This window comes from Mirounga leonina, unplaced genomic scaffold (assembly GCF_011800145.1).
Source record: "Mirounga leonina isolate KUSES-001 unplaced genomic scaffold, KU_Mleo_1.0 Mir_125, whole genome shotgun sequence".
Lineage (NCBI taxonomy): Eukaryota > Metazoa > Chordata > Mammalia > Carnivora > Phocidae > Mirounga > Mirounga leonina.
Genome location: NW_023270305.1, coordinates 76,081,531 through 76,098,257, shown reverse-complemented (window position 1 = coordinate 76,098,257; position 16,727 = coordinate 76,081,531). Strand labels below are relative to the sequence as shown.

Sequence of the window (16,727 nt, the reverse complement as noted above, 5' to 3'; positions counted from 1 at the left end):
AGACACACACACACCCCCCACCCGACACCCCCCCATCTAAATGGTCGCTCCGAAATGCAGCCGGAGGAAAGCAGCCCAGCCCTCCTCATTTCACCAGCGAGGTCAGGGTCCAGGCACGCCCACAGGCCCTGGGCCACGCTCTGCTCCCTGTCTGCCCCGGGGTGTGTAGGACTCCCCTGGGCTGTGGGTCAGGCACAGCAGCCGCGACCCCCGCCCTGACCCACTCACTGTGTCCCATGCTCTGAGTCTGCAGGACTTGTCCTACAAGGACCGACACTGGCATGAGGCCTGTTTCCACTGCTCGCGGTGCAAGAGCTCGCTAGTGGACAAGCCCTTCGCTGCCAAGGAGGACCAGCTGCTGTGCACGGGCTGCTACTCCCACGAGTACTCATCCAAGTGCCAGGAATGCAAGAAGACCATCATGCCAGGTCAGGACGCGCCCTGCCCCCGCGGTGCTGCAGAGCACGCTTGCGCTTTTCTTCCCTTCCACTTGCTGAATCCGCGCTCGATGGGCTATTTCAACAAACGGGCACTGTGCCCGCTGTGCGCCCGGTGCTGGGCTGGGAGCCGGGGGGTTAAGGAGTCGTGAGGGGAGAGCACACCCCGTCCCCTGTCCTCCTGGACTCCGTGGTCTAGACAGACGTTCATTCTCAACAGACCCAGACTTGATCACAGCTGGGTCAAGTGTTAAGACGAGTAATAAGGGTGACTTGCTGGTATGGGGAGGATGGGACGGTGTCCCTTGTTTCTTGGGCGAAGTTGGCTTGTTCTCTTTTGTGGGAGAGAGGAAGCTCTTATTTTAAAACACTGAGTGAACAAAAGTATATAGACTTTTTAAATACAGCATTCAAAAAAGTCTTGCTAGGCACATCCAGAAATGAGGGCAAGGAGAGGAATCACCAGGAGTGAAGCATGAAGCAGTGGCCAGGCCCCTGGCACCCAGTCACGTGGCTGGGACGCAGCCTGCCGTGAGGCCTTGGAGAGACACGGCCCTGAGGCCCCCGTCGGCGGGTGCTGGCAGAGCCTCTCCCAAATCAGGCTCAGGGTGGCAGGAGGGGCGCCAGTCAGGCCCGCCTTCCAGATGCCGAGAAGCCCCGGCCAGCTGGCCGATGCGCCCCACATCGCCCGGGAGGGTGCCCACCTTCAAAACAGCTGCTGAGGAGGCAGCGGGGAAGCATCTTTCATCCCAGGGAGGTTTAGAGTTAAGGGCAGACATAGGAAGAAATCTAACGCACAGTAATAATGTGTTCAATCTGATGAAGTAGCTGTGAAGGTTTAAAAAAGTGGTCTGAAGAATAAATTAAAGTGCACGTGATTGAGGCTTGTGATTTCAAATGGGAATTTCCTTAATTTATCACCTGTCGTGATGTTCAGGGTATCTTACGATTCGTCATATTCACAAGCTTAATTCGTTTCAACAACAATCACTTAAGGACTTGAGGTTTGGTGTATTGGTTGAGGTTTTTTAAAGGGATATCAAGTATGTGAAGCGTTCAAGTGTAGTTTTAAAGGAGCTGAGGTGTGGGGGCACCTGAGTGGCTCAGTCGATTGAGCATCTGACTCTGGATTTGGGCTCAGGTCATGATCTCAGGGTGGTGTATCGAGCCCCATGTGGGGCTCCACACTGGGCATGGAGCCTGCTTGAGATCCTCTGTCTCCCTCGCCCTCCGCCCCTCCCCCACGCGTGCACGTGCACACTCTCTCTCTCTCTAAAAAAATAAAACCAGGGGCATCTGGGTGGTGCAGTTGGTTTAGCGTCCGATTCTTGGTTTGGGCTCAGGTCATGGTCTCGGGGTCGTGGGGTTGAGCCCTGCGCCAGGCTCCAAGCTCAACGAAAAATCTGCTGGAGTTTCTCTTTCTCTCTCCCTCTTCCCCTCCCTATGCACACATGTGTGCTCTCTCTCTGAAATTAATAAAGCTTTAAAAAAATTAAATTAAGGAAAAAAAGGAGTTGAGGTCTGTACTTTAATAAATAGAAGCAAACACAAAGCTCCTGGGTTCATGCTGAAGTGTGACGGGAATTAGGGCTCCCACGGTCATTTAGAGCCAGACCCTTTAGTGGAAGAGTGCTTTGCCGTAGCCCGGAGTTTTCCTTTTATTTTTGGTTTGCTTTGTTTTTGGCAGTGAAGAGATACTGAAGAGTTTTTGAGCGAGAGACTGACGTATGGGAAGTGTTATTTCAGGGAGCTGTATTGGATAAGAAAGAATACATTTTAAAAAGGCAAGGGCATAATAAGGCCTTCAGGAAGATGACTTCTTACTGCTGCTACATTTCGCTGCTTAATACATCTTGAAGATAGCTGACTCCACGCTATTACAAGGAACAAAACCCCCAGACCAAGGCCTCTTACAGAGTTGCGTCAGCATTGCAGATGGGGGACAAGGGCCCAGCGTGGGGGCCGTGAAATTAGAACCAAAGCCCGCGGAAAGCCGGGCTGACCCCTGGTCCTGTGCCACAGAGAGTCACCCACGGAGACAGAGTGGTCCCGACACAGTGAGAACCATGAAATTAATTAAAAGCAAATTAAATCTTTACTGAGTTTTCATGACAAGAGCCCAAGGGAGTTTCCGTTCTGCCTCATAGCCGACTCTCTCCATCCCCTTCCACACTTCCCTGGGTCCCAGGCTGCCAGAGACCCCTGCTCCCCTACAGCGGGCTCTTGGGGCCCACTTTCTTCTTGCTCACTGCCTTTTGTTTGGTTTTGCTTGCTTGCTCGTTTGCTCCCCCTCAGCAGTGCTCTGACCTTTTGCCAGGAACTCCTGCCGGCCCGTCTGCATCCCCCTGCCCTCCTCAGCAGACCTGGAGGACCAAGTGGGGACAGGCTCCCGCCATGCTAGAGCTCTGGGGTGCAGGGGGAGGTCACACATATACTTGGCACCTGCGGGCCCGTCTGCGGACCCTTCAGACAGCTGAGCGAGTTTACTGTTTGGATAGTGCAAACAGTAGATAGATAGTAGATAGAGCGCCCCCCACCCCGCCCCCCCGCCCAGCTCAGGCACTTGTAATGAGAAGCAGCCAAATCACCACGAAATTCTAAGAGCATTGACAGTTTTACGCTTAAATGACCTTAAAGTTCACCTGTCTTGTCTCAGCGGCGAAGAGACCAGAAGTTTCGGCGGCGGGCCCTTTGCTACAGTCAGTGGCCCGGCCAGGATTAGGACCTTGCCCAGTGCTCTGGTCTCAGAGCTTCTATCTGCCCTCTCAACTAGGTGAGAGAAGGTGGACCAGGAGCTGGCGGGTATGGATGGTGGTGAATTCAGAAGGTGGAGTAACGGGACACACAAGACAAACTTCACGGAATGGGGTGCTACAGCCTCCCTAGAAGGACGACAAAACAGCAGTGTCGGCATCATGTCCAGTTCAACAGCTTGGTGTAGTCCAAGTGCCTTGGACGCGGGGCCAGCAGGCTGCACAGGCGGGGGGGGGCCTCCCTCTTTGCTGCGCAGTAGCCGTGTGAGCATAGCCACTTGCAGCTGGGAGAGCCTTGGCCACCCCGCCCCCTGCCAGTCTGAGTCACTTTAAATTCAAAAGCAGCCCTGCAAATGTCATTTTCCCACCGTAGTGTCTGTCCCGGCTTCCCCCTCACTGTGGCGCTCCTTCCCTGAACCAGCAGTTCTCAGGGAAAACTTAGAAACTGACAGGTTGGGGTTTCAGCCTTCCTGTTTTCTGGCTTGGACTTGTCACTGGTCACCGCCCCTCACTGAGCCCTCCCTAGGGAAGCCTGGCTCATACCCGCCATGATGGAGGCGCGGGCCCAGGGCAGCGTCGGGAAGGGACCCCAGGGAGGTCACATTTGAGCAGGCTTGAAGGATGAGCTGGGTTTCACCCGATGCAGAAGTCCCAAAAGGGCACTTCTGGCAGAGGACATGGGCTCAGTGCCCAAGGCAGAGTGTCTAGAAGAAGCCTGGTGAGACAGATTAAGACAGAGAGAGAGAGAGAGGAGGGTGGGGGGGAGGGATGGGGGAAGAAGGGAGGGAGGGGGGAAATGGAGAAGGAAGGGATGGGAAAGAAAAGAATGGAAAGGAAAAGAAAAGAAAAAGAAGAAGTGCTAAATCCTAGCACTACCGCTCTTTCTTTGGTCTGATTTTTTTTTTTTTTTCCTCATTAAACTTTTGTTTTAATGGGTCTCGAAATTCTATGACAGATTTTGGGGCAAGCTGTTTCCATTTAAAAGTACTTATTTTAAAAACTAATAACTTAAAACTGCCACACACACACACACAAGTGCAACCACGAAATCACGATGAATGGATGAATGGGGGTGCGGGTCATCGGCTTGGCTGTGGCAGTGAACTTAGGTATACAAAACAGGAGGCTTGTGTGAACTGACAAACTCTCGCCCACCGGCCCCAGACCTGACAAAAGTCCCCGGAAGTAGCCAGGAAACCAGAGCCTGCCACAAGCCACAGGGCTAGGGCCCCCAGCTTCTCAGCTACCACACGCTGAGCCTCTGTTCGCAGAGGCTTCTTGCAGGTGCACTACTTCCTCAGAGCAGGCTCACGGGAACTAACCCTTCACCCCTGTTGCTGCTTCCTCACTTGTCTGGCTGAATCAGAAAGAGACACCCCTTGTCAGGACCCTGTATGCCCAGGCGCTGGAGAAGCTGCGTGCTCTGCTGCCCCCTGCTGGTTGTGTTGTACGATAACCTCTGCAGGCCCTGGAGGCTGCTGGGAGCCGTGCCTCCCAGATGTGCGGTGCCTCCCAGATGTGCGCCCACCACCCCTCAGGGCTGCAAGTGCCCGCCGCCGGGTTCCCGACTAGAGAGGAGACAATTGTCTGGGACTGGTGTTGATAGAAGACCGTATTCCCCACCACGCCGGGAATGCACTCACGCGGTCTTGCTTGCCGTCTCTAGTGAGCACAGGGCTGCCCTGTGTTCATTGACAAGATCCTGTGGTTTTGAGCTGCTTTATCAGGGGAAGGTCAGAGATTAAAAGAGCAAGTGGCAAAAATACATGTGGGAAGATAAACCCCTGGAGACAAAGAAAATCATTCCAGATTTAGATCACAATTCTTCCACTTTTTACCTGAAATTCCGTTGCTCAGTGTAATTCTCCTTGTATCAGGGTTCATCACCCCACGACTGGACTCCACAGCTTTGAAGATCGTTATGTGACCCACCATGAATGCCCCCCACACGTCACCTCCCCAGCTTCCAGCACCGACACACACCCTGAGTATTGTACATACTCTGTGGGAGGTGGTGCCCAAATGTCCTGGCTTGGAAACACAGGAAGCTGCGAAAGTGACCCGAAAGTGACAGCGAATAAAATAATCTTGCGACGATTCTCTGCACATATCCTAATTTCTCGAGAGGTGGACATTTCTTTGTCAACCTTGCAAGCAGCCAAAATGCAGCCCTTAACCTGTCATGTTGACCCTATGATCTTTTTGGACTTAAGCGAAAGGCGAGTTTCTAGATGCCCGCATTTGGCTGTCAGCCGCCACCCTGGTTCAAAGACGGCGCTCCAGCTCACCGCCTAACTCCCCCTGCCCTCATCCCGCTGGGACATCTAACCGCTGCGTCCTTCAGGCCTCAGTCCCAGACTTTCAGTGAGCCCACAGCTGGCTAACATGGTTCCAGAAAGAACCAGACAAATATCTGGGGACTCGAAGGTCACGGTTTCTGTCTCAACGACTCGTTGCTGCCATTGTAGTGTGAAAGCAGCCGTAGACATTTGGAGTGAGGGAACAGGGGTGGCTATGCTCCAGGAAAACCCCAATTGTAACTCGGGGTAGTGCAGACCGTGAGCAGGTCACAGGCAGTGTGCCCGGCCTGGAGCTAGCTCAAGTATTGGGAGCACTTTCCTTTTATTCACTCCTTACCCTTCTTTCCCCCCACCCCCCGCAAACTTACCTTGGGCTGCATGCAAAGGGAGTTTGCATATCCATCTGTCTTGAACCATCTCTTTCTGTAAATACACATACTTTTATTCTCTTGGAAAAGTATGGGAAAACATCAACAGATGCTGAATACTGTGACTCCAGCCTGGTGGTGGGGGGTGGGGGGCGAACCAGACAGCATTTCCGCTCTCTAGGACTTCTTGATCTACTTGAGGAACATGTGTTTTTGTTTTTTTAAAAGATTTTATTTATTTGAGAGAGAGCACGAGCAGGGGAGAGGGGGAGAGGCGCAAAGGGAAAGGGAGAAGCAGACTGCTGAGCAGGGAGCCCGACCCGGGGCTCGATTTTAGGACCCTGGGATCAGGACCTGAGCTGAAGGAGACTCTTAACCGACTGAGCCACCCAGGTGCCCCTACATGTAGCTTTTAATGACAGCACTCAGATACCACTTTTAATGGTAGGCCTAAGACACATCACAGCTTGGTTTCCACGGCGGGTCACATAAAGTGAGCGCCGCGGAGGCTCCTCTCAGACTCAGGCTTGAGGCTCTAGGTTCATGGACGCCCCACCGAATTCCATCCCATTGCCAAACAGAAGGGTGTTCGTTGACAGGCCGTTGGTGCTCTGGAGCTCCCACTCCGTCAGGACTGGTCTGAGCTCTGCCAGGATTCTCTTTCTGTTTTGCAGTACTGAGAGACAGAGACAGATCCTTTTTCCACTTCTTGTTCATAACCACCCTGCCAGACAAATACATACCGAGCACGCACAGAGACTGTCCTGGGAGCTGGGTGTACAGCCGCGAACCCAAAAAGCCCGAGTCCCTGCCCTCTCCAAAACGGGCCCGTTCCGAGGCGAGCCTTTGAGGGCTAACATGACTTGCTGTCGTGACAAAACTAGCGGGGGGCAGGTTCTCGCCGCGGACCGCGGGGCCTCCAGGCCAGGCTTGTCACCGGCTCTGCCCTTTGCCGCTTCTCGTCAACTCTCGTGACAGGTACCCGCAAGATGGAGTACCAGGACAGCAGCTGGCACGAGACCTGCTTCGTCTGCCGCCGCTGCCGGCAGCCCATCGGCACCAGGAGCTTCATCCCGAAAGACAGCCAGAACTTCTGCGTGCCCTGCTATGAGAAACAGTACGCCGTGCAGTGTGTTCAGTGTCAGAAGGTAGCTCTCATCCCCCCGCGGCCCTTGTCCGTTCCAGTCCGTTCGCCTCCACAGCCCTTGGCTCCAGCCCTCCTGCCCCCAAGGGACGGCACCTGTCCTACCTGAAGGGCACGGGAGTCTGCGGGCTGGCCCTCCACCCCCAAATTCTCCCGTGCGCGTGCGCATTCATCCACTGGACGGACCCCCCGCGCCACGCCTTCCTCCCACAACACGAGCGCCCCTGTGACCAGACATAAATTCCTGCGCCCCTCCCTCCTTCTAGAACATGGCCAAATATTTGCTCCTGTTTATGACATAACGTTAAAGGGGAGGAAAACTTATACCCCAAAGCGGTCCCGTTACACTGCACTCCATCTTTGAACAGAAAACCTCACAGGAGGGGGGGAGGGAGGGGTGAGGGAGGTGAGAAGCGAAGGCAAGTTGTGCCCCGTGGACAGGGCCCAGGTCGCTAGTTGCGCACTTGCCCACTGGGTCCGGTGCCGTCCTGTCTCGGCCGTTGGGTTAAAGAGGGAGAAGGAACCCGTTGTAGAGTGACTGCGCACCCTGTTTGGCTCGGGCCCTATTAGGGACTCCGCTGTTGGGTCTGTGGGGGCCAGCAGGGCCTCCAGTGCCCATCCTGCCGGCACCTCTTCAAAAGGCAGAGTAGTACTAACTAGGATTTAAATTCCACTTCTCCCAATTCCCGCTTGTAAGATTATACTGTTTATCTACTGTGTATCCCTGCCTCCTTGGATGAACCGCTCATTCCTGCGTTCGTATCAGGAAGCCTCTTCTCTGCTCACTCCCACTCTGTTTGGTTTGCTCCTTCTCAAGATCCAAGAAAAGTTTGCGTCATCTGCTTTTCTTCCACTGTGTTCCTCCCTACCTTATCATCACTCTGTTTGCTTGCGGGTGAAGGTAACGCATCCTCTGGGAAGCCCTTGTGCGTGTTCATCAGACACATGAAAGCATTCATGCCAGAAACATCCATTCCCCCCTGCCACATTGAAGGAGGCCCTCAGGGCTACTAGGGTCTGGGGGGAAACGCACTCCAATGGCAACATTCAAGTGCTTATCGATAAGTGTGCTTTGGAGGAGAACAGAGCCTTAGCAGAGTGTATACGGGGATGATCTGAACCAATCTGAGGAGTGGGAGCCAGGCTGCTGTTCAGGGAGGGATGCTCTGAGAAAGTACCACCCAGGAGCAGGTCTGAGCTAGCCGGGTGATGGGGGTGGGGATGGGGGACATGGAGTCCAGACGCAGGGAGGACAAGGGCGTGTATGCCAGGCAGAGCAAAGCTCTTACTACACACGCCTTCTGTATCCACACAGATAGCTTGCAACCGAATATATGTCGCATGCATTCTGTTCCAAGGGGGAAATTTATAGGACGATCATTAATGCTTTATAGTTTAGTGAAAAGAATATACAATAGAAAGAGTCCTGAACCCCGGCACCTGCTTTGCTTTTAGCTATGAATTCTTAGGCAAGTCCCTTCATTTCTCTGGGTCTCAGTTTACTCACCTGTAAAATGGAAATAAGGTCTATATTATCTAAGGGCCTTTACACGGTTGACCCTTGAACAACACGGGGGCTAGAGGGTACTAACCCCACTGCACAGCTGGAAATCCACGTGGAACTCCCCAAAAACGTACCCACGAAGAGCCGCCTGTTGAGCAGAAGCCTCGCTGATGGCATAAATAATCGATGTGCACGTACGTGGTAGGTTCTCTGTATCCTGTGCTGCCGTCTTACAATAAAGGAAGCTAGAGCAAAGAAAACGTGAGTCGGGAAATCCTAAGAGAAAACGCACTGACCGTACCAGGCTGTGTTTATGGAAAGCAGTGCGCGCAGACGCGGACCCGTGCCCTGCAAACCGGCGCCGCTGGTGGCCGGGCGCGCTGCCCTCTGTGAGGACCAGAGGCGCCCAGGCCCTTTCTCCGAGCCTTTTCCACACACGGCGGCGGGGGCCGGAGGGGGTCTTGCGCCATGCAGAGCCCGCCGCACCTCGGGATGCTCACCGCGGCCCCCTTGCCTCCTGCAGCCCATCACCACCGGCGGCGTCACGTACCGCGAGCAGCCATGGCACCAGGAGTGCTTCGTGTGCACCGCCTGCAAGAAGCCGCTGTCGGGCCAGCGCTTCACGTCCCGGGAGGAGTTCGCCTACTGCCTGAGCTGCTTCTGCAACCTGTATGCCAAGAAGTGTGCCGGCTGCACCAACCCCATCAGCGGTGAGCGTGCCCATGGTTCCCAGCTCTTGCTTTTGGCTCTTGGGTTCGGGGGTCTCATGGTGGTGAGATCCAGCCCCGTGTGGGGCGCCACCCTCAGTGTGGAGCCAGCTTGAGAGTCCCTCTCTCTCTCTTAAAAAAAAGAATAATAAAGGTGCTCCTTAGCATCTTAGAGGGACTTGCTGACCACAAGGCCATAGCTACACGAGGGCAGAGGGCAACATTCTAGGTGTTTCTTTCTTATCCCCCAAAGGCACGGGCAGAGTGAGAGCCCAAAGTCTGGTTGGCTGCAGACCGGCATTGTACGAAACTATTAGACATGCCAAGAAACTGAGTATGGAGGACAGATGGCTGCTCAGACTCCAGGCCTGTAAACGTGCACCACGCATCACCACACAAATCCGTGACTGGGCCGGAGGGAAAAGAGAGTTCCGTAAGGACACAGGCAAAGTAGCGGGACGTGGGATTCCCAGCTCTGCCACATTCAGGTGACTGGCTGATCCCTGTCAATGGCAGATGGCAGACCCATGTTATAGCCAAATGGCGTCCCCGTGCAGCCCTGCAGTGTAAGCACACACGCATTCTACAACCGCTGTGTGCTTGCCCTGACTCGCTTTTTCCTCGGGTCTAGAACTGGGTGCACCTCCCTCAGCCAACTCGCCCAATGTAGGAAGCCCCAGGTCACCAAAATCATCCTTTCATGTGTAATCCAGAGCTCATAATTCCATATGAAATTAAAATATAAAGAAAAGAAGCACAGCATTTAAATTTTTGTTAACCCGATTCCAGCCATTTATATACCAGATTAGAATCATTCGGAGGGAAGAAATGCAGTCTTTTCCCCTAACATATCAATCTTGAATGCTGTTTTCACGGTAACGTCTATGGAAGTAAATGTCTATAATGTTAAACTTTATAAAGCAATATAATCTAGATAAAAGCACTTTTAAATGTAAAGTATCAGAAATGTGTTGTTATTCCCATGGTAGCACTAAAAAAAAGAACACAAGATGAGGAAAACAGTGGACACTTTCCTCCAAAAGAGGAGAGTTACTTCTCTGAAACACAGAGACTAATGTTCTGGAACGTACAGAGGAATTTTGAAATTGCAGCTAAAATGTACTTGTAGCCAAATCCCCAAACAATTACATGAGATTGTGACTTTAGATTGGATTTTTAATAGATCCTTACTTAGCACTTTCTCTTTAGCAAAATTTAAATGATTTTGTAAATGAATCTGAAGTTCTACTTCCCAGCATTCTGTGTGCAGTGATGCAAAATTCACACGTAAATACAGTCAGTCCTCCGTACTCAGAGTTCAGATCTGCAAATCCGTCCACTCATTAACATTTATTTGTAACTCCAAAATCAACACTCAAGTTGCTTTCATGGTCATTCCCAGACAACTCACAGATTGGTGAAACATTTGAGTCGTCTGATGTGTGTGCTCCCAGCAGAGGTGAGGCAGGGGGACCCTCTGCCTCCTCATTTCAGTTCTCATCTTATAACCAAGGGTCCTCTTCATGGTCTGTTTAGTGCCATGTTGTTTGCATTTTTGTGCTTTTTGTTGGCAGTTTTGCTGCTGAAAATGGCTCCTAAGGGGCAGTACGGATATGCTGTCTGTGTTCCTAAGCAGAGGCAGGCTGTGAGGTGCCTCCCGGAGTAAATGCGCCTGTTAGATGAGCTCTGTTCAAGCTGGAGTTCTGGGGCTGTTGGCTGTAAACCTCAAATAACAATAGTTGACTGTGTATGCCTCTCACCTTTGGGAGGATTTGTCCTCCTTGGGCTGTTTTTGGCTCTCATTTCTGTGACTTGCCCCATTGGTTGGCATTTCAAGGAAACAGTGAGTGTCTAAAAGGAGGCGGTCCCCTGGGACGGCACCCGACACAGCACCTCCCACTAACATCCTTCTTCATCCTCTTCCGGCCGCAGGTCTCCAATGTAGCAGGACTTATCAGAGGTGAGAGAAAGGAGAAACATGGAATGGCAGAAATGCTGGGGCATCCCAGCCTCTTCTCAGCTTTTCAGTTTGCTCAGTGCTGAGAAGAAAAACAACTACCTTTTTTGCAGTCCCTGCCCCTAAATCAAGTGTTGCCTAAACCTCTGGTTTTCAAACTTGGCTACATATTCAAAACATCTAGGAAGCTTAAAAAATTACTGCTGCCTGGGTCACGATTTAATTGGTAGGGGCTACGACCAGGGTGACTGATGAAGCTTGAAAAGCTTCCCAGGTGATTCAAGTCTGCAGGGAAGTTTGAGACCCACGGGCCTAAATCATTGGCTTGGTTCTGCGTCACGGCCAGCGCAGGAGCTATGTGATCACAGCCCTTAGGAGTCCGGGATGTGTAAAGACAGTGTTTTAGTAGCGTTGGACATTCGGTGTAGCTCTGCTTTTAAAGCTGTGGGATATTCAGGAAAAGAGGCCGAAAAGCTCTGCCAGTGCGTACCCCACCTGCCACAGGGCTAAGGTGGCACTGGAAGGAGCACTGAACTTGCACTGCTCCAGTCTCTAACTAGCTGAGGGGGACTAGCTCGCAGGTCTCCCCCAGGTGAAAGACAAGGCCCCACGTCAGCCTAGCCAATTCCGTTACACAAGGATCTAGCTATTTGGTGCGTTACAGACTACTCAGGCTAGCCTGAGACTTCAAGCCATTATAAATGGAGCGGTCAGTATGGTTGCTTTCTTTTTACTGTGGTAGACTGAACCATTATTTCTGGAAAGAACTCTTTGTAATTGGAATTCATGATCCAGATTTCATCAGAACCGATCACAACTCTGAATAACCCTGTGTATTCGGTTCCAGTTGATTTCTGATGGCTCAGTGGCAGGACCAAGCAACCATATTGTTATAGGAGGCCAGTGTACCTTAAACATTTGATGAGAATTAGTCATCAGGCAAGAGTCAAGCACCGAACTGAGTTACTACTTTTCTTGTTTAAAATCTGAGATGGTCTTCTCTACTGCCCACACACCGTCATGCGCTCCCACCCACCTTAGCAGCCCACCTTCCCCCTCTCACACCTAAGTCCATGCTTCTATAGCTTATCACATGATCTTCGTTCTGCAAGAATGTCCATGCCCCACATCCACAGGCCATTTCGTTTGTGAGGTCTTTCCTGGCCATTCCAGAGCAAATTAGTATTTTCCTCTTCCCTCCCTTCAGCACCTCATTGATTAAATCACAAAACACTTGAGCAGCAGACATGAGGCAGCCAGTGAAGGAATGAGAAGTCAGCTCCATATCTCCTGGAGTTTCATTCTCGTGGAACAGACAAATAGACACCATCACCCCTCCATAATTATAGCACTGATCATGTCGTTTCGGACCCAGTTTATATAGCTGTCCCTGCTGACCCTTACGAGCTCTTCAAGGGTGTGCAGGGTGTCTGATTTACAGGTGGATCGCCAGCACCCAGCCATTAGAAACTCACGCTCTCCAGACTACACAATCCAGCTTTGAAATGGCTCAAAGCAGAATTCCTTCGTTGGTCCTGGGGGCCTGGTTCTACCCAGCAATGTTGCCTTTCTCCCTCCACCCCGGTGTTCTTTCTTCTCTGTTAACAGGACTTGGTGGCACGAAGTACATCTCCTTTGAGGAACGGCAGTGGCACAACGACTGTTTTAACTGTAAGAAGTGCTCCCTCTCACTGGTGGGGCGAGGCTTCCTCACAGAAAGAGATGACATCCTGTGCCCTGACTGCGGGAAAGACATCTGAAGCCCACACAGCTGCTTGTGATGCGCACGGATTTAGACACACTCATTCTCCACCAGGCAGTACTGTGTCTGGTCTCCACCTGCCACGTTGAGACTTTCCTCTTGTGCTTCTCAGTGATAGTCACATTTGTTTAAAACCTTTAATCCTTTGTACTAGCTCAGTCCCAGGGAAGGAGGAAACCCTTCTGTAAACCCTTCCTCGGTAGGAAGATGGTGTTGAATTTTTGTAATCAAGCAAGGCAAATCCAAGTGTAAAAATCCTTTTGAATGACATCTTTATACATGTATCTTTCTTTCACTGCGTATTTAATTTTTAAGTGCAATTAACATGTCACGAACTTGAGTTTTCCAAACTACATGAGATAATGAAGAGTGGGCATTTACAACTGTGTAGCTTCCTGTCATGTAAGACCTAGAGCAAGATCATATAGCTTACAATAAAGTTATCCAGAACAAAATCCTTGGCCACACACAGCGCGTGAAATAATGATTAAACATTGAAATTCTGAGCATGGTGGTATAAAGCACTTTATTGTATGTTCCACTGATCACTGTATGAAGTGCAAGTTCAGACGGGCTGGGGCAGCGTTCATGGAGATCCATCACACCTTTCATTTCAAAGAAATGCCTTCAGTCAGCACCACAACCTCTTCCTGGCTCCCTTCTCTTTGTTCCTCTCTCCCAAACTCTCTTTCTCTCAGAATTTAATGCTCTGCATTGGATGCAGTAACAGAAACTCTAGAGTAAGAGCAGCAGAATATGAACTAATAACAGTGAAAGCAGTTTGGGGGTCACTTTTCTTAACAGAGCTCGGTGCTTTTCCATTGCCACGGGTCCCTATCCTACCCTGACCTGCTTTCTCATCCATAAAGTGAAGGATCACAAAAGGATACAAGCACCTCGAGTCTAGAGATGACCTCTTGCTCATCTGTGTATTCCTGATACCCTAGCAATTTAGGGCATGCTTTGGAAGCCTTCAGTGTTTCTGAAAGGAGAGGAGAGAGAGAGAGAGAGACTCCAGCTATAAAGATCTGAGCTCCTAGTTTGGCATTTGTCTGTAAAACCATCCGTGAAAGGGGCGCCTGGGTGGCTCAGTCGTTACGCGTCTGCCTTCGGCTCAGGTCATGATCCCAGGGTCCTGGGATCGAGTCCCACGTCGGGTTCCCTCCTCGGCGGGAAGCCTGCTCTCCCTCTCCCACTCCCGCTGCTTGTGTTCCTGCTCTCGCTATCTCTGTCTCTGTCAAATAAATAAATAAAATCTTTAAAAAAAAAAAAAAAAACCATCCATGAAAGCACGGTATACAGTTGGAAAGCACTGCCCAATTTATGAGCTAGGGCATTGCATATTTCCCTTTTAAGAATGCTAACAGTAGTGACTTTTGTCCTTAGTTTTCTAAGACAGTGCAGTACCATAAAACAACAGGCCGTGCAACAGAAAAATCTGGTGGAAATCCGGTCCCAGCCATGCTGAGCATGTGTGAAGGCAGTTTCCTCATCTGAGTGCTGGACCACGTGAGAGGTGTCTGACGATGTCTGAGACAGGCCTTCAGAGAACTCCATGGCTCAGTAGTTGTCTTGCCTTCTCCTACGTCATGTTTTAGTGAAAGCATTCTTGCAGGTGTGCTTTTTAAAGTGAAAATAACAAAATTCAAAACAAAAAGGTAAAAGCTTTGGAAATGTCACTGTGGAACACCTTACCTGTTCCTTATTAGAACCACAGACACACCGGACGCACCTGACCTTAAATTAATGGAAGGGGGGAGTTCCACTTCTAGTAAGTAGCTCCTATTGGACTCCAGTAATCTTCTGGACAAAATATTTTTAAGACTTGAAAACACTGGGGCATGATCCAAGGCAGGAATAGTTGGGAGGGGAGTGGACACTTGAAGAAGGAAATGGCAATGGGTAGGTTTCCCATTTTTATGGCTTTTACCCAAGGCCAGGCCCAAAAGGGGAGCTAAAACTCCATTAGAAAATCTGCAGTCTTAAATGGCTTGAAGAACCAGAGGCCAGAGCTTGGGACAAACAACATCTGGAAAGTTAAAAGGGAAAATGGTATGAAAAAGAACCCCAAGTTCTTTGTATGAAGACCCTATCCATCTCTGTCTGACAAGTGAACCACACATGCAGAGGCTAGACCCCAAGCAGCCCAGCCAAGGCTCAAAGAATGAAGTGTGGTCGGGGGGAACTGCAGGATGGTGGTGTGCAGAGCTCAGTGATTGTCTTCCCAGTGTGACAACCATTTAACTGGGAAAATTGTGTGTTTGTGTGTGCGTGTGTAACACATACCAAATAAATACCTTCAAATCTTAGAAAATTATCCTAAAGGTGTGCGGCAAATGGAGAAACATTCAGGAATATCTACATGTTAATAAGAAGAGTGAGAGTCTATGGCACTTGAGCCATGGACTGATCCACCCCACCCCTACCCCCAGTTTCACGTGACAGAAGCTCTACTCTAAGAAGGTAAGGGCTCCTACTGGTCTAGGGCTGTGCCCCAGGCATGACAATCTGAAAATCCTGGGGCTCTGATCACTCCTGTTGCAGCCTGCCCATAGGGTGGAGGCTCCACATTAAAAGGGGAAATCTGAGAAGACCAGAGGCTACCATGCTCCTAGGAATAGGACTGTGTGAAGACATTTATTAGGATGATGTTGGCACATTCTGCTAAGAAGAATACCAGCCTTCCCTATCCAGCACTTACTCGTAGAGAAGTGTTGCTCCAGGAGAAGCAAGACGCTGTCCAGACCCAAGGTGTGGGTGGGAGTGGCAGCTCCGTGAATTAGTAGCTCAGCAGCTCTGCAGGAAGGGACTATTTGGTACCAAGAATGGAGGAATCTGTGCCTAGGCAGATTATCAAAAACAATGGAGATTTTGGTGGCAAGCAGTTGAGAGGGGGCTGCTAGCTATGTGATACGTACAGCAAAAGGCAAAAATGGCACACCAGCCAGAAGTTTAACAGAGAGCCAGAGAAAGAGACAGCTAGGAAGAGCCCTCCCGGGATCCCATTTATCACTGAGGGTCCAGGAGACTGTGGGCATGGACTGGGTCACACCCACTCAGGAGCAAAGAGAGTGGGACATGGAGTGGATTCGAAAGCATTCTCTACGCCACACACACATCATCAGCAAAGAGCAGAAGTCTCATTAGCTCAAAGTGCTTAAGCAGACCCTCTAACCAAACACTGGCCAAACATATAAACATGTTCAAAGAATTAGAGGAACATGTATGATAGCAATGCTCACCAAACAGAGAACATCAATAAAGAGGTAAGTGCTATAAAAATATCAAATGGAAATTGTGGAATTGAAAAGTATAATCACCAAAATGGAAAATTCACTGAAGGTGATCATACATTTGAGTTGAGAGAAGAAAAAAAAAAAAAAAAAATCCGTGAACTTGAATATAGACCAACAGAAATTGTGAAATTTGAAAAACAGGAAAAATGAAGAAAAATTAACCTCAGAGCAATGTGACATAGCCTTAAGTGAACCAACATATGTATAATGAATAGGAGCATCAGGAGGAGAGAGAAAAGGGACAGAAAAAATACTTGAAGAATGGCTGAAAACTTCCCCAAATTTGATGAAAAATTTTAATCTAAAAACACATCCAAGGGGCACCTGGATGGCTCAGTCGGTTAAGCAACTGCCTTCAGCTCGGGTCATGATCCCAGGGTCCTGGGATTGAGGCCCGCTCAACAGAACCCACTTTTCCCTCTCCCTTTGCCCAGCCCCCGCTCGTGCCCACTTGCACTCTCTAATAAATAAATAAAATCTTAAAAAAAAAACAAAAAAA

General features: G+C 50.4%; 1 protein-coding gene across 6 annotated transcripts in view; it reads left to right on the top strand.

Moving 5' to 3' along the window:
• FHL2 (four and a half LIM domains 2) overlaps positions 1 to 13,438 on the top strand; it is a 66,637-nt gene extending 53,199 nt beyond the window's left edge. For 5 of the 6 annotated variants that reach the window (XM_035001879.1, XM_035001876.1, XM_035001877.1 and 2 more), the window contains 4 exons: positions 254 to 428; positions 6,837 to 7,006; positions 9,030 to 9,216; positions 12,779 to 13,438. In XM_035001879.1, coding sequence (XP_034857770.1) covers positions 254 to 428; positions 6,837 to 7,006; positions 9,030 to 9,216; positions 12,779 to 12,930 — 684 coding nt within the window. In that variant the 3' untranslated portion in view covers positions 12,931 to 13,438. Of the gene's footprint in view, positions 1 to 246; positions 429 to 6,836; positions 7,007 to 9,029; positions 9,217 to 12,778 lie in introns of all 6 variants that reach the window. The other variant, XM_035001880.1, reaches the window with a different exon arrangement.
• The last annotated feature ends 3,289 nt before the right edge of the window (positions 13,439 to 16,727 follow it).